Source organism: Natrix helvetica, assembly GCF_964273705.1.
Source record: "Natrix helvetica genome assembly, chromosome: Z".
NCBI classification, from domain to species: Eukaryota; Metazoa; Chordata; class Lepidosauria; order Squamata; family Natricidae; genus Natrix; species Natrix helvetica.
In genome coordinates this window covers 43,573,180-43,592,074 of record NC_138554.1, presented here as the reverse complement: position 1 = coordinate 43,592,074, position 18,895 = coordinate 43,573,180, and the positions used below count along the sequence as shown (strand labels likewise).

The 18,895-nt window shown below is 38.0% G+C and overlaps 1 protein-coding gene across 1 annotated transcript in view; it reads left to right on the top strand.

Moving 5' to 3' along the window:
- NPEPPS (aminopeptidase puromycin sensitive) overlaps window positions 1-18,895 on the top strand; it is a 103,852-nt gene that overhangs the window by 67,380 nt on the left and 17,577 nt on the right. The window contains exons 14-17 of the mRNA XM_081931848.1: window positions 4,479-4,542; window positions 7,917-8,056; window positions 10,393-10,527; window positions 12,187-12,406. Of these exons, the coding sequence (XP_081787974.1) occupies window positions 4,479-4,542; window positions 7,917-8,056; window positions 10,393-10,527; window positions 12,187-12,406 (559 nt within the window). The remainder of the gene's footprint in view (window positions 1-4,478; window positions 4,543-7,916; window positions 8,057-10,392; window positions 10,528-12,186; window positions 12,407-18,895) is intronic.

Sequence of the window (18,895 nt, the reverse complement as noted above, 5' to 3'; positions counted from 1 at the left end):
CCAAAACCAGCCCCTTTTTGCGAAAACGGGCCTGTTTTTTTCCCCCAAAAAATTGCATGTATAGCCTTATCGAAGCTTATAGAGTGCTGCTGGGGGCTGAGGGGGGGAGCAAAAAAGGCCCATTTTTGCTCATTTCTGCCTTCCCCAGCCCCAGGAGGGCACAAATGCTCTGAAAGCCTTCATAAGGCTATGTACGGATATCATTATGTTTCTGAAAGTTTATATGTGACAATGAATACAGGTAAAACTCGAAAAATTAGAATATCTTGCAAAAGTTCATTTATTTCAGTAATGCAACTTAAAAGGTGAAACTAATATATGAGATAAAACTCATTACATAGAAAGCAAGATAGTTCAAGCCGTGATTTGTCATAATTGTGATGATTATGGCGTACAGCTCATGAAGACCGCAAATCCACCATCTCAGAAAATTAGAATATTACATGCAATCAATAAAACAAGGATTGTACATAGAACAATATCGGACCTCTGAAAAGTATAAGCATGCCTATGTACTCAGTACTTGGTTTGGGCCCCTTTTGCAGCAATTACTGCCTCAATGCGGCATGGCATGGAAACTAATTGGTGCTTTTGGCAAAAGTTGCTCTCATCAGAAAAGAGGACTTTGGACCACTGAGCAACAGGACTTTGGACCACTGTGCTTTATTAAGACCAAGGTCAACGCAGCTGTCTGCCAGGAGACTTTGGAGCACTTCATGCTTCTTTCCGCAGACAAGCTTTATGGGGATGCTGACTTCATTTTCCAGCTGCCCACACTGCCAAAAGCACCAGAACCTGGTTCAATGATTGTGGGATTACTGTGCTTGATTGGCCAGCAAACTCGTCTGATGAACCCCATAGAGAATCTGTGGGGCATTGCCATGAGAAACATGAGACCGAACAATGCAGAAGAGCTTAAGGCCGCTATTGAAGCATCCTGGTCTTCCATAACACCTCAGCAGTGCCCAAGCTGATAGCTTCCATGCCAGGCCACATTGAGGCAGTAATTGCTGCAAAAGGAGCCCAAACTTAGTACTGAGTACATAGGCATGTTTATACTTTTCAGAGGTCCGATATTGTTCTAAATACAATTCTTGTTTTATTGATTGCATGTAATATTCTAATTTTCTGAGATAGTGGATTTGGGGTTTTCATGAGCTGTACGCCATAATCATCACAATTATGACAAATCACGGCTTGAACTATCTTGCTTTCTATGTAATGAGTCTTATCTCATATATTAGTTTCACCTTTTAAGTTGCATTACTGAAATAAATGAACTTTTGCACAATATTCTAATTTTTCGAGTTTCACCTGTATATTCAGTTTTCTCTTTTTCATGAACCATTTCATGAACTATACATTTTCAGTGTTAACTTCATAGCCTGAAATCTAGTTACATTGCAAATACAAACTCATATCCTTAAAAACCAGTGTGTATCTCAGTGCTAAAGTCTGCTGTTGCACTTATTTACATGGATTCATGACTCTCAAAAAGCTTTGGCCCTACTAGGGCCCCTTATTAGTTAGAAAGTTGCATATAACTTGAAATATTGTAACATCATTTCCAGTATTTTTAATATAGGAAAAATGTATCATAAACACATGTTATGTTATGATGTTATTGTATTGCATTGTATTGTATTGTATTGTATTTATAATATTATTATATCATATTTATTATATTATATTATATTATATTTATTATATTATATTATATTATATTATATTATATTATATTATATCCGTATTTTTCAGAGTATACGATGCACCTTTTTTCCTCAAAATGTTTGTCTTATACATTGAACACAGCATTTTTTGCCTCCCGAAGCCCCACCCCTTCACCAAAATGACCGTGCATAGCCTTATGGAGGCTTTCAGAGAACTAGGGGCTGGGAGGGCAGAAATGAGCAAAAAACAGGCCATTTTTTGCCCCCAGCAGCACTCTGTAAGCCTCCACAGCTATGCATACAAATTTTTTAACACAAATGGGCCCATTTTCGTGAAAAATGGGCCGTTTTTTGCTTGTTTTTGCCTCCCACCAGGAGAACTCTGCAAAAAACCCCAAGGCTATTCATGCCTTTAAAAAAAACAAAAAATGGGCCATTTTTGGGAGATTTGCTGAGTGCAAAATTTTTTTTCCTTTTGAAAAGCTCTTTAACTGATTGATGAGAATTGCATTGATCAAGTGCTGTGCCAGCAGAAACAAAGTCTTAGGTGCTGCAGATTGTCAGCGATTTCCTTCTCCAGTACATGGATAAATACACCTGGAAACATCTACCTAACCTACCTGCCTACCTACCTACATACCTACCTACTCTCTCTCTCCCTACCTACCTACTGTATTTCTCTCTCTATCCCTCTCCCTACCTACCTACTCTGTCTCCCTCCCTACTCTCTCTCTCCCTCCCTCCCTACTGTATTTCTCTCTCTCTCTCTCTATCCCTCTATCTACCTACCTACCTAATCTCTCTATCTCTCTTCCTATCAACTGTATTTCTCTCTCTCTCTCTCCCCCTCTATCTACCTACTCTCTCTCTCCCTACGTATCTACTGTATTTCTCTCTCTCTTCCCCTCTATCTACCTACCTACTCTCTCTCTTCCTACCTACCTACTCTATTTCTCTCTCTCTCCCTTTACCTACCTACCTACCTACCTACCTACCTACCTACCTACCTACCTACCTAACTAACTACTCTCTCACTCTCCCTCCCTACCTACTGTACTTCTCTCTCTTTCTCTCCCTCTCTATCCCTCTATCTACCTACTTACTTTTTAAAAAAATTTGCCTCTTCAAAACCTTGGTGCGTCTTATACTCTGAAAAATACGGTATATTATATTATATTACGATGTTATATTATAGATTATACTATACTATACTATACTATACTATACTACACTATACTATTGCTATGTTATGCTATGTTATGCTTTGCTATACTATAATTGTACATATTATAAAAATATTTCTTTCCTCCATTTAAGTAATTAAAAAACATTAATGGAATAAGATAAAATTAGACAAAATATAAAAATGAAATTAATGCCATGTACTGCAGAATTAGAGCATAAATATTTTTGTAGAATCCCTAATTTCATTCTTAATTAATCTTGCAGCTGTTTGCTTGTATATTTAAACTCTGACACATTGACTTTGTTTAGTCAACAAATATATAATCTCAATGTCTGAAGATAAAAAAATAATTTCCTCTGATATTTCTAGAAACTTGATGTGTGACTGGATTTATATTAGGTGCTTTCTAGGCATGGTTCATGTTCTTAAGCGTTATGACAAATAGGACCTGGAGGCTTGAACGATTCTCCAATTTAGGAGTGCCGGCTATCAGGACCTTAGAAGAATGCCTTCTTTGTTATGGCACCTGCCTTCTGGGATGAGGTTCTCCTTAAGGCTTGGGTAGCATTCTGGAAGGCCTTAAAAATCTTGGCTGGTCTCTCGGATTTTGGGCTAGAGTAGTTAGAGCCCCTTTCTAGTTACATGATATGCTGAGTTCCTCATCTTGTTTACTGTTTTATGTTCTACTTTTGATTGTATATTTGTTTTTATGTTGTGGGCCACCTGAGTGAATCGGAGTTGGGTGATGTTTAAGTAAAAACAAACAAAAATGCATAAACACACAAACATTTTGTACATCTTTTTTATTGTTTTCCTTTTAAAACAATTTAAATGACTTTGTTATATCAAATTTGTGTAATTCAAAAATAAGACATTGCCGAGTACCTCATTTTGCTTAATAATCCTGCTTTTTCACTGGAACATACCCTTTGTAATTGTAGATGAAATCTAGCTTTAGTTTTTAGTAGTATGTAGTCTAATACATCTTCATTTAACTTATTTCCAAGCTTTGGAATTCACTTCTAAAATAACCTTTAAAACACTTACATTAATGAGTTTATTTCTATATTTATAAATATCCATAAATATTGTCTGAAAGGATATTCTGATTTTTTTTTAGCTGGAGATCACAATTCAGATATTTTTCACGCATGCCATCTTAAATTCATGATCCGTGGAGAGATTCTTAAATTAGATTAGGGAACAGAGATCCTATTATCAGATTAAGCTAATACCACAGTTTATTGAAATAGACCAAACCAAATTAATAGGATATTTAATTTCAGCAAATTTGAACTTCCTTTGACTATGTAATGGTAGTCACTGATAACCCAGTCCGAGCCATCATATTTCAATCACAATACTATGATATAATACTGTATTGTAAGAACATAGTATCTGTGACAGCGGCCATTCTGTTGAGAGTAACAGATAATGGTACAGGGCAGTTGGGAAAAGGGAGAGTGGGCAAAAACATATGGTTTGGCAAAAAAATAAAAAGACTTTGACAAACTTAACTATGGGCTGTGAGGACAAGGAATTAAGTCCTCAGGACATGCCATTTTAAATAGAAATATTCTCAAGCCTGTCACTACTATTTTTACTTTCGTTCTTTACTCCAGCAAGAAGATAACAAAGTGCTGAAGCTAGTCCAGAAGAAATTCTGTGCCAGCGGACCATATAGTGGTAAGACGATAGCAGGAGCAAGCAGCGCACCATATTATACGTGACACCAACTATTCCACGAAACAGCCCTTGCACTGTCAGTTTGTGCAGGCAGGTGTCCTTTTTAGGATTCAGATGTTTGAAATAATTTAACAACAATTATTAAATCTGAAATTTTAATTTTTCATTGTGTTTTTTTTGGGGGGCGGTATGCATTCTGCACATTTTAGAAAAGTAGCACACTCTTTAAAATGATTTCTACGTAGTATTAATATTTCTTTGTGATATCTGGGTGAAAGGTAGTAAAAATACAGTTCTATGAAAAAGTATTTGTTCCTTTTGGGATTTCTCTATTTTTGTATATCTTTACCGGTTAAAATATAGCTTCATGTGATTCCTACTGATTTTTAAAGAGAATAACACCAAACTTCGGGGTTCTTTTTATTTATTTTTAACTGAAACCTTCCAAAATACAATATGGCTGTGTGAAAAAGTAATGGTTTCCTTGTTATGTCAATACTTTAAAAAAAACCACCTTCCTAGTGTTTTCCTGCAAATACAATTTTTGCTTTTTTTCTGATCAACTGAGTGTTGATCCACTGGTTAGAGTAGGAATTGACTGACTGGCTTGTCACCTGAACCTTATGTCATGGTCTGAAAGAGAACGACTGGGCCAGCGTTCACATTGCCAGCTTTCATGCCTAAAATGGGGCCAGAATTTGCAATTTCCTAGTTTCTAGCTTGGTGCCTTAATTACAAGACCAAACTGTCTCTCATTCAGTACAGTTAAATGACAGGATGGTTTTGTGAATACTTCGTTAAACAGGCTACTGATTGGATCATCACTGCTCTCTAGAAGTAACAATGATTAATATTTTATTGTTGCCAAAGACCAAATTACAAAAGATAAAGCAAATGCAATCTGGAAATACAAGAAAATAATCATTAATTAGATAAATTACCCACTTTTGTTGTCAGTTCAGAACATAGCCTTAGAATTTAACAATTGCTTAAGTGATTTCAGGATACATACTTTTTTTTTTAAAGGAAAGTTTCTAAATATCATTCGACAGTGCCCAGGCAATCTAATTAGTAGGGGTTGGATTCGTTGGAAGGTAATTTCTCATAAATTTTCAGAAAGATATGTTCTGAGATTTCAGTTACATCAGAGGCATAGAGGCATCATTTCTGCAAAATATGTCTGATTGTTCAGTATTTAACATCCATGACTGCAAAAGGTAGGGCATTAAACTGTGCTCTAGAGGATGCACTGTAATATGGGGAATTTGGTTTTTGGATATGTTTTTAAATCAGTGTTGACTCCTGGCAACTGCCCAGGCTAGTCCTTGAAGTTTTCTTGGCAAGATTTCAGAAGTTGTTTGCCGTTTGCTGTTGCCTGCTTATTAGGGTTGAGATAGAGTGATTGGTCCAAGGTCATCTAACTGGCTTTGGGCCTAAGACAATATTAGAACTCACAGTTTGTACAGTTTATAATTATATTGTTAATTTTGTGGTTTGCAGTTCCTTTGATTCATTATAAAGTTGATATAGGCATCACTAACTTTTTAACAGAAATTTACAAGAATTTCTTTTTGACACAGCATGATTTAGAATCCATGTGATGAAAAACTGAATGTGATTTAAGAGCTAAATTTTATAATATTTGTAGAGAGCTTCATATTTAACATTTTAATTTTAAATAATTGTTTAAAAAACTATGAATTATATGCTCATCCACCTTCCCCTCCCCCCTTTGCCATTGCTGCCATTTTGCAGAGCCAGAAAGGTTGGGGGACTCCTGTATTAGACTATCTGTCCATAAGCAGAAACATGTGTAACTTATGTAGCAAGGCAACAATCTCAAACATATAAGCAAGTCTGATTTTTTTTAAAAAAACCACATGTCAGTGTTTTTAAACACTAAACCCCATAGAAATATTGACAGGACCGGAGTAAGCAATTCATGCAATACAGTTAAATGTTGCTAATTTGAAGCAGTTTGCTCTGGAAGAATGAACCTGAAAAAGTGATGTGAGACCCTAATCACCAATTACAGAACATAGTCACAGCACCTATAGGCTTTCCAGTCAAAGATGTTACTTAATTTAAGAGGATGATTACTTTTTCACACTGGTGCATTGCATGCTAGATTGCTTTGTTTATGTAATAAATCAATAAATTAAACAAGAATCAAACCTGTGTGTGTTCTTGTTTACTCAGATTCCCTTAACCTATCAGTAGGATTCATTTAAAACTCCTGTTACATTCATTGTTAAGTTATGCAAAAAGTCAAAAAATCTAAAAGGTATGACCACTTCTTCATTGAATAAACAGATGTACATTATTAAGTAGATGTATCTCACCTCACAATCAGGAGGCTGTGAGTTCGATCCTAGGTAGATATTTCTCTCTCTGGGTCGCAATGAGTAACGTCTGCTGCGAACTCTACATAGGCGTCCAGAAGGATATCTGGCCAATAAACACTTGAGCACCATTCGGTCGCTTTCACTCCACCCTGATGCAAAGGACTATAAGGTCATTAAAAAAAATCATAGTCATAGAATATTGTACCTGCAGTTGAGAAAAAGCTATTGAAAGCAAATTACTTAGATGACTTGTATAAATAAGTTGAACCATGTACATATTATTAAAGTATAAAATGAAGAAGCAAACTAGTAATTTGCCAATTTAGAACTGGATTTTAATTACTATTGATAAAAAATAGTAGCTTTTGATTAGAGTTTGACTTTGAAGGCAATTCATTCAATTGTTTTTTTTAAAGGACGTTTGTAACCAATTTCATTGTATTTAAGTACAATGACAATAAATATTATACTTACTAATTTGAAAAGGAAGATCAACATATGCAATGATTTGTTAGTAATTCTGATAGCACCTGTTGTGTTATATGGAGGCCCAGTTGTGAATACAACTGAAATAGGAGATATCCCTAAATTATTAAATTTTCATGGTTAATTTACAACTGGTTTTTATTTCGCTTTTATTTATCTTTTCTCATTTGTTATAGAGAACAATAATAATAATTCATATGAATATGTAAATATGTATGTTCATTTAAATAAAGTTTTATTCACATGTGATTGCCTAAGTCACCCTAATATATAGTTCCATGAGGCCCAGAAAGCAAATTCAGTGTTTCCATTCTTTGCATAAAATTTAAGTCGTTAAGAGTACAAGTTGTTTTAGGGACACACAGACTTTGAACAAATTTGCTTTTGCAGAATGATTGGATTTCCACTCTACAAAGGTGTTGGATGACAGCAGATGTGATTTTACTTCTTATTTTATAAATCCTCAAAATATGTTTCTGGGGATTGGACAGTAGACCACATCATGCCTTGTTCTGTCAGGTGTCCTTCTCTTCTTTTTTGTAGGGGAAGATTGCCCTTTTTGGATGATTCCCATTACCATTTATACAAGTGATGACCCAACCCATGCCAAAATGCAAGTATTAATGGACAAACCTGAGTTAACTTTAATTTTGAAAGATGTGAAGCCAGAGCAGTGGATTAAGGTGAGTAATAATAAAAAGGAGATATTCCTCTCTAAGTATATTTCCGATTCTCCAACCTATTGCCTTATTTTATTCTTCCTAGTTAGTATCTTGATTAGTTGGAAGAAAAGAGAACAGTTGCATTTTTTTTCCAGAGTTGCCCCGTTCTCTTAATGTAATGCCACCAATTACCCATATAGAAGGACACTAGAATTGTTTCTTTCATGTTTCAGTCTATGCTTTTAGTGTAAGCTCCCCATATTAGTTTATTTTGTTTGTTATTAAATGCTCAATAGTAAAAAAAACAATTGAAGAAAACTTACTGTAACATTGTAGCTGTTATTGGTATTGGGAAAGATACCTAATGACCATTCATGATAGAGATGATTTTTACCTTGTTGATCCAGTTAAAATTCATTGTTTAACAGCGTCTCTAGAAATGACTTTCCATTACAAATAGTTAACTATGTGCATTCCCTACAGTTTTTGTCATCTCTAAGTACTTAGATTTATTGCTGAGCTTCTTTTAGTACTATAAAGTTCTCCTCTAACAATCTGATATTGAGTCGTAATTATCTTGACATAATTTTGCCAGAGATTATCATATTATTGATAATCTAAACAATTATCTATAACTTCCATCTCTTCCAATATTTATTTTATAGGAGTAGATTTTTCAGAGGCTGTTGTTTTCTCCATATTGATCTAGAGTTTTATAAAAATTACTTCATTCTACTATGTACCATAATATATATGTCAAAACAATAACAGTAGTTTTGTATTTAGTACTAATATTTTCTTTGATATGCTACATTAAGCAATCCAGTGTCCTTCACTTGACTAAAATGATACAGGTCTAAAAGATCTCTGTTAGTGTCCACAACACTTTAATTGCATAAGAGATGTTATCACTTTGTTTACCAAACTTAGAAAATCCTTGATACATTTAAGTAATAAATAAGACAAGATGTTGGTCATAGCATTGCTGAAGGAAATGTCAAACAAACTCTATTTGTGCATCTTACCATTACTGCACCTTTCTTTTACCAGATGAGATTACAAGTAATTCTGGCTATAAAGAGGACATATATCAGTATTGTCCAGTGACTTAATGTCATTATTTCCTAGGTTTAGATTCAAGGCTCAGTTTTTCCCATATCACTTAAATTTAAATGCAGATAAATTAAATCAGACAAATCATAGTTTAATTCTCTTTAAGTCTAATTCACTGTAAGTTTAGTTTTCCAGGTGATAAACCTAAAACATTAACAGTTGTAAAATAAAAGTATATATCCCTACATACATGTAGTTAAGATGTATCAAACCAAGTATTTTAAAATAAAGGTAAATATATCTTTGACCAATTTATTCTTGCTTTCATGTAGCAACATAAAATGTAGTTATTGCTCACCTCAAAGGAGAAGATGCATGCAAATTTTATCTAGTTTCCATGTCTCTAACAACAATGAGATGACTGGAGAATGATCAACTTCATAATTAAATAACTTATTTTGCTTTTGTCCTTGCTGAAACAACTCCTCCTTTTGTGAAGCTGGTGATAAAAGAATATTTTACAAAATAAAAAACTTTATAAAAAAAGAATATTTTACAAATAGTCCTTGATTTTTGTGAAGTTGTTTAATTATTGTTCAGAGTTACAACAGCCTCAAAAAACTCATGGGCCATAAAGCACTTCTGGGCATCATAAAATGTAATACTACCACCATGCATTTACAACTGGTTGACAAGCACACCCGTGATCATGTGATTTCCATTTGCAGTCTTCTTTGTCTGCTTTCCCAGAAAGTCAATTGGAAAGCTGGCAGGAAAGCTTGCAAGCAGAGAGGAGAGAGGGAAGCCAAAATACTTTGGCAGGCTGTAGGAACAGAGTAGAAATATTTTAAGATTTCTCCTCTATATAAATCTTTGCAATTTTGCTTTTGTGTTGAAAATTTTTCCCTTGTATATGGAAGTGAGAGGAAATCCTTTGGCAGGCAGAGATGTTAAAGAACAACTGTCTGCTGGGAGGATTTCAACTCTGCATGGAGCTGAAATCCTTCAGCAGGCAGCTCTTTTTCATTCTATCCTTAGGACTAAGTCTTAGGACATCACTTAACAACCACAATCAGGAGTGGTGGAATTGCTAATCAGTCAGTGAGCATCTCAATTATCATGTCACTCAGTGAACAAGATTTCAGTCTCAATTATGGTCATATGTTAAGAGCTATCTGTATATTATTGTTAGACGTTATTAAATCTTGCCATGTTATTCTGTTCTCTATATTTGGTTTAATGTGGTAGATGCCTTTGTGTGTTCTCTCCAACTGCTAACTGAATCTCATTCCCAACGTTTTCAGCTAAATCTGGGAACAGTGGGATTTTATCGGACACAGTACAGTCTTGACATGCTGGAGGGTTTACTACCAGCTATCCGTGATCTCTCCTTACTCCCTGTGGACAGGCTAGGGCTGCAGAATGATCTCTTTTCCTTGGTAAGTAGATATCTCTTTCTTTTTATTAATCTTTTTTCCCTTTTCGTTTTTATTTTTCTCCTTTAAGAATCAAACTACATTTGGAAGCACAATATATTTTGAATGAATGAACTTCATATATTTTTGGTAATAAAAAATCTCTGCAGTCCTAGTCTTAAACTTTTAACTAAAGTGCTGTTTTCTAATAAATTGCTTCTGACTTCATGTCAATAGCTTTAAATATGAAATACACTGAAGCATGAATAAATGACATATATGAAGTACCAGATGGAAATCCAAACACCCCTGAAAAGTATTCTGCAAGCTGAGTAAAACTTTTTATTTAAAGTACTCTGAAAGCTTGAATCCTGCTATTTCTATTATTTTTCATTATTAGATTCTTGGAAGCAATCTTCTGATATTTCATATAAGAAATATCTCGGATTTTGTAACTACCAGTTACAGTGCTAGCAACTTTTTATTTTTAAGAACAAGTATGGAATTCCCCATCAAGTGCTAAACTGTGGCCTTGTTGAGTGTGGCATATACAGGATCTTGTCAGTATTATTCCTCACTACCCTGTGAGGAAACTATATTCCACACAACTTATGTTGTGTTGTTTTTAGAGATGTTTTCAGAATCAGGATATTAAATTGAATGACCTCCACAATTGTCTGTTTTGTTTCATGCCACCTCAATAAACCAGAATAGATTGATTTCAGGGTTGTTAATTTAATCTCAAAAATTAATTTGGCTCCTTCCTTAAAGATGATAGTTATTCTTGAAATGTTAATGCTTTAAGATTTATAATAATAAAATATAACGTAACGCTGAAACCATAGTGGCTTGTGAAGGATTTGGAACACACATTCATGTAATGGAGAATACCAGTCAATAAGTTTGAACTTTTCAATCACCAAAGTGACTTGAATTGCTTTCAAGTTCATGAAGAAACTATATCAATTGCCGACATCCACAAATACACTACAGGTAATCCTTGACTTACAACCAGCTGTTTAATGGCCATTTGAAATTATGACATACCTTTAAAAAGCTATTTACAACAATTACGCCTCCCCCTCTGGTCTTGTAATTGCATTTTGGGCACTTGGAAGCCAACTCACATTATTATTAGAGGCACTTTTGCAATCACAAGAATGTGATTTGTGATTTTTTTTGCCAATATTCAGCTAAAACAACCTTGGATATGCTATTATGTTATGACCATGTGGTTCTCTTAATCATCATGTGATTCACTTAATAAATGTGGAGACTCACTTGTAAAAATAGTGGTAAAATTGAGTCCAGCCATGTGGTGAGTTGACTTATGACTACAACACTTACAGCTGAAATTCCAGGGTCCATTGTGGTCGTAAGTTGAGAACTACCCATAGTTGTAAATGATTGGCAGCTAGAATTTTCAGAATTGTAAATTATTTCCATTAGCTCACTTGTCCTGTGTTTTTGAAATCATAGAAATAGCAAGATTCTTCTGTTGTTGTTTACTACTTTCATGGCTCGGATTGATAGAAGTTTCTAGCTCTGTATTGGCACTCTACCTCTTGTTAGATATATTCTAAATGACTCTGTATAATTTATAGCAAGGACCCAAGTGCTCTTTTGTAAGATTGAATATTTCTTTTGGTTTGGAGTATAACTTACCTGTTTTTCTTCTCTCAGGCCAGAGCTGGAATTATTAGCACTGTAGAGGTTCTAAAAGTCATGGAAGCTTTTGTGAATGAGCCCAACTATACTGTGTGGAGCGACCTAAGCTGTAACCTGGGGATTCTCTCAACTCTCTTGTCCCACACAGACTTCTATGAAGAGATTCAGGCATTCATCCGTGATATCTTTTCACCAATAGGAGAAAAACTGGGCTGGGACCCCAGGCCTGGTGAGGGTATGAAGATTTATGAATACTTTGATCTTTCAGTATTTTAGTTTTTTCTTGCTGCTTTTTGTTGTTAGCGACTGAGTCTTCCAAACTATTCAGGAATAGGGGACCAACTTTGATGGTTTTCCCTGGAAACTATAGTACTAAGGCTTGCTATGGCTTTTTCTGCAGTTTTAGATGGTTGAACTGCTGAGGGTCTGGTTTATGCTTGGAATAAGACAGAAGACCCAGAGTCAATAGAATTAATCAGAAGAAAGATTCCATTAGTAATCTTACCCTACAGTATGCCAGTTATTCCTGTCACCTTCATTTCATATATTCCTGGTATTATGTATGATGTACAGATAGATTGGATATATTAAAATATTTAGAATATGATCCATGTAGTACTTCTAGATTTCTCACCAGCATTGGTGCCATTAATTATGATGTATAGTTAGATTAATTATATAAATAAACGATAGCATAAGAAGTGATGATGCTTTTTCTCTTCTATCTGAATTTGCTTGATCTGTTCAGGGGATGTCAGTGAAGACAAAAATCTTACAGAACTAAGTCAGAAGATTTTTATAATAAGAAGAAGGCACCAAGCTTTGTTCAAAGTTCAAAACAGCAGAGGCAAAATCAGAAATTTGAAATAGTAGCCTTAGAAGTAATCAAGAGGGAAGTTCTTCTTGGCACCACTTTCAAAATTTCTTTTTCCTCTTCAAGTGGATGAGAATTCATTCAGGGAGAATGATGATATTGTTGGAGATAGTCATCTGGGGCCATGAGTTGAAATGTTATTAGTAAGTGTATGATATCCAGCTATACTTCTGGGTTACATTTGTGTACTGTAGAGAATCTGTACAGAGTTCTAAAACTGAGTAAATGGGAACAGATTGACATTTAATTCAGGAAACACTGAAGTACTGTCACTATGTCAGGGGTGTCAAACTCACGTCTTCACAGTGTCACGTGATGTAGCGGGACTCCCCCCCACCGCTATACCTGGGGTGGGCATGACCAGCGCGTGAATCATCCGGCCTATGGGCTGGGAGTTTGTCAAACCTGATCTAAGTGATGGTGTATGACAAAGTAGATGGACCTAGAGATTCCTGTATATTATCCTGTGATAGTTTACTATACATTTCCAAATCTAAGATGAAACCATTTTTAAAACTCTGTACCGTTTGTGACTAAATTGGTCTTAAACCGTGACCCTATTTTAAAATCAGGAATAGAGAATTGTCTTTTATTCACCTATCTTTAAAAAATCTTTTTCATAATAGTTTCATACCGCTATTAAGTTAGTTTGCTATCACAAATCCATTTATAAAAGGCCTAATACCCATGTGCTACCTTGGAGATTTTGTGATTGTTTCATTTTATTGCATTATTTCTAGCTATAGTTGACTTAAATTTTAGGCTAGATATATTTACCTGAAGTTGTTGATTTTTATTGTTGCAGTTTTATTATTATTGAATGGAATTTTTAAAGATTTTGTTATTAAAAGTGGGGTTTAAATATTTAAATAAATAAAATAAGTCTTCAAAACATTTACATATATGTCTGTCCGTTTGAGTACTCACTATTGAAAAATAGTTTGATACTGGGCTCAAATCCCTGACGAACTATCGCCAAAGCCGCATTTATCAGGATGTTAGATTATCATGGATTTAAATATGATCAAGGAACCAATCTCACAATTCATTCAACTATTCCTGATTCCTCTATTACCTCTACATTTTGGATTTTTCTTTCAATTAAAAAAATGCAGTGAGGGTGTGCAAAGGCTTGATAAGGATGAGCACTAACTTGCAGAATAGCAGAGGACAACTGGGTCTACAGATGACTCCTTTGTGATGCTGATTAACCTTTAAATCTACCCATTAGAATGTCCGTTCCCCCCCCCCCCCAAAAAAAAACCCCAATGATGGAGCAACAGAAATGATGTTTCTTGAGTGACTCTCCTTTATTGCAATACTAAGAACTCTTATTTAATCCTGGTAAAAAATGCAGGCTATTAAAAACAAGCAAATTCTAGGCAGATTGGATTAACCAAAATCAAACAGGATTATGTCTGTGGAGATTCTCAGTGATTCAAGTCATTGTTGTCCCAAAGGTGCTTTTTCAAGAGGCAACCAGACGTTATTTTTCCTTGAAGACATTTCGCTTCTCATCCAGAACTGAAGCACCTTCTTGGGACAAACAGGATTATATAGATTGAAGCCTATATATGATTTGATGCATAAAAATCACAACATATCTTAGCATATCATTAGAACCTAATCAGAATATCAGACAAGCATTTACAGTGAAATATACTGTAGGTTGCAGTTAATAATAATAATAATAATAAATATTTATTTCTTAGCCGCACCCTCTCCCGAAGGACTCGGGGCGGCGTACAATGAAACATATGAAATAAATATGTGGACAAAACAAACATATAACAGAGACATATACCGAGACATACACAAGGAGGAGGTCGGCTGATGAATAAAAAACAATTAGAATACAGTGATTAAAAAACCCCTAAATAATTAAATATAATTAAAATACCCAATTAAAAACCCGTCAGGAGCGATATGGTTAGATCAAAGTTGAGCCAGGCCAGCTACTTGGAATAGGTGGGTCTTAAGCTTAATACGAAAGGAGCGGAGGTCAGAGGTATTCCTAATATTCAGAGGGAGGTCATTCCACAGGGCTGGGCCCGCCAAGTTCAACTGATAGTACCTCTAAAGCATGTTGCTTCTGTTATATGTCAGCATGCTTTTCTTTGACGATTCAATCCCGATAAATTCTTTATGCAAAACATTGGTGTTGAGTTCACTTTCTCTCATTAATACTATTCATACTCACATATTTCATATCAATTTTGTTAGATACCAGAATCAGTTACAATGGTTTTCACCAAAGTCCTCTGTTCCGGTGGGAACAGAGATTCAACCTGATTGGTCGAAGGATCTGACAGCTCCCTATAAAAGGGCTGCTGTCAGACTAAACCTTCGCTGGATTGTACATAGTTGCTACTGACTTAATAAAGAGCTGTTGTTGCCTAAGCCTGAGTGTGCCTTTCCTTTACCCGATCCAACACTGGCGACGAGGATGGGATCGGAAGCCAACTAGGCAAACAAAAAGAGCACAACAATCCAGCAAGTGAATCCAGCCCGGAGCTCAGCATGGCATCAAGCAGCCATCTTTTGAACCGCTAACTCAGATGTCCTCAGAGACACAAGATGGCCATGCATGCCCCACCGACTCCGTACAACCCAGTCACCGAGCACTGGAAATCCTACATGGTGAGGTTCGACTGTTTCCTCAAAGCCAATGACCTCATGGGCCTTTCTGAAGGCTGAAAAAAGAACATGTTCCTGAGCTACTGCGGACGGGAAGTGTTCGAGATGCAAAAGACTTGTCCGAGCCAATGCCACTCCAATCGGTTACTTGGTCGGTGTTACAACAGACTCTGAGGACACACTACGCTCCCAGACCGTCTAAACATGTCAGAAGGCACGAATGTAGCATTCGCAACCAGAAAGAGGGTGAATCCATCAATGAATGCATTGCGGCGCTTAGAAAGGCCGCAGCGTACGAGTTTAGAGATCTCAATGAACTATACTTGACCGCATCATATGTGGTGTTAGAGACATTGGCCTGCAGAGGAGGCTACTAGCAAAATCTAACCTGACGCTTCAAATATCCCTAGATGAAGCCAGGGCCACTGAGTCCGCTGTTAAATCGACGGAAACCCTGCAGCGCCAAAACAGTCCTAAAAGCGTGTGGAAGAGCTCGGAGAGCGAAGATGACAACTACCGCATGCGCAGTGACCGCACCAAGCCGGTGCAAAAATTAGAACTGCTTTTCCCACCTTGCGCCAGCTGCGGAGGAGACCATCTCAGTTCACATTGCCCTTTCCGCGATGCAATCTGCAAACGCTGCGATCGAAAGGGCACATTACCAAGGTTTGCAGGAGTGATCACCCCGCTACAACCTGGAAGCCCAGAAGCTGACCTAACCACCAGCAGAGGCTCAACCAAGGGGCATGGCAGCCACCATCACGGTGAACAGAAGGCGACATTAGTCACCTACTACACCTCCATAGGCCAAGTCCGCATGAAGTGGCCAAAAAAGCTGAAGGTCACAGTCCTCATCGAGGACTCTCCATGCAAAATGGAGATCGACACTGGGTCATCCCTGACCATAATGCCTTGGGCAGTACTCAAGCAGGCTATCCCTAGTCTTAAGAAGCAGCATCTACAGGTTCCTGACATCCGCCTTTGCGACTACCAGGGGAACCAAGTCCCCATCATGGGCCAGGGCACCTTCCGGGTGCAATTCAAGACTTTCTGTGGCCAGCTACCAGTAATGGTAGTCAACGGAGATCTGCAGAGCCTCCTGGGCCTTGACTGGTTCGAAGACCTGGGCCTAGAAGTGACCGTAATCAACGCCATACAAGACAAAAGCACTGAGGAACTCCTTAAGGAGTTCGAGGACGTCTTCGGCCCCGGTCTAGGTAAGTATGTGGGGACCCCAATATCCTTTAATTTGGATCCCAATGTAGCCCCCCATCAGGCTAAAACCCAGGAGAGTACCTTTCGCGCTCCGCCCTAAAATTGATTTGGAACTGGACAAATTAATAGGCCAGGGAATCCTAGAGCCGGTAGATCACGCATGCTGGGAGACCCCTATTGTGACACCTGTCAAATCTGACTGGTCAGTCAGCATCTACGCAGGCTACAAGTGCACGATAAACCAAGCTTTGCAACAAAGCGCTTACCCATTGTACAGCATTTACTACATTCAATAGACATGGCGCAGGCATACCTGCAGTTGCCTGTAGATGGCACCATGGCGGAGACCCAAACCATCGTGACGCACAGGGGTGCATTCAAATGCAACCACCTGCAATTCAGAGTTAGAATCGCCCCTGGACAGTTCCAAAGCATCATGGAATGGCTTTTGCAGGGGATTCCAGGAGTCGTCCTCTATTTTGATGACATCTTGGTATCGGCTGTAAATAAGGCTCAATTATTTAAACGATTGAGATCTGTTCTGGCCAGAATCAGAGAAAAAGGCCTCTGCCTCAAAAAGGAAAAATGCCAAATTAACGTGCCAAGAGTTGAATTCCTGGGGTACCTCATCGATTGCTCTGGGATTCACCCGACCAACAAAAAAATTAAGGCAATCCAGGACGCCCCTACACCTTGCAATCAGACTGACTGCAGGCGTTCCTTGGGCTCCTTAACTTCTATAGTGTCTTAAACAAAGCCATAGTTGCTGAACCATTACATCGACTTCTTACAAAGAACGCAAAGTGGTCCTGGGGCAAAGCCGAAGCAGCCGCATTTGCCGCGGTCAAGAGAGCGGACACGTTTTTGGTCCAATACAGCCAAACCCTGCCACTTGTTCTTACGTGCGACGCTTCCCCCTTCAGCGTCGGAGCCGTCCTCAGCCACCACATGCCAAATGGAACCGAGGCGCCCATTGCCTATTACTCATGAACCTTGTCTGCTGCCGAGCGGAACTACAGCCAACTGGACTGTGAGGCTCTGGCTGCAGTCGGTGGCGTTAAAAGGTTCCACGAGTACCTCTACGGCCGTGATTTTGAACTCATCACGGACTACAAACCACTTCTAGGCTTGCTGGCTGGAGATCGGCCTACTCCTGCTTCTTTGTCACTGCGAATGACCAGATGGACAATCTTCCTCGCAGCCTACAGTTATCGCCTCATCCATCGACCTGGCTCTACATTGTGGCATGCCGATGCCTTGAGTCGATGCCCACTGCCTGAACTGCTTGCAGACCCTACCCCCGAGACGCCAGTCCTCCTCATAGACTGCCTAGAGTCTGGTCCTGTCTCGTCTAGTGACATTGCTCGCCACTCTGCTAGAGACGCTACACTCAAACAAGTTTTGAACTGGGTGTGGAGGGTGTGGCTTAAGGGGCCTATCAGGTCTGAATTTAAAATGTTTTACTGCAAACGGGATGAATTGACTGTAATAAACAGTTGTCTACTGTGGGGGAACCTGGTCGTTGTTTCACCCAAACTGCGCATTGCAGTATTAGAGGCTTTGCACGTAGGGCATCCTGGAATTGTCAGGATGAAGTCTTTGGCGAGGAGTTATGTGTGGTGGCCTAACATGGACAGGGAGGTAGAAGAATGGGTGGCTACCTGCACACCGTGCCCGGAGTTCAGACCAGCTCTCCCAGAGGCGACCGCTAAGGAGTGGGAGTGACCTCAAGCACCATGGTCTAGGGTGCACATAGACTTCGCTGGCCCAGTTCACAGCCAGACTTTCATGGTAGTTGTGGACGCCTATTGAAATGGCTAGAAGTAGTCCTTATGACCTCTACCATGGCAGAGGCTGTCATCAAGGCACTACGGAGACTTTTCTCCATTCACTGCTTGACCAATGTCTTGGTCTCTGACAACGGGCCCCAATTTATGGCCATGCAGTTCGAGACCTACTTAGCAGCGCAGGGAATCAGACATGCCCTGGTTGCTCCAT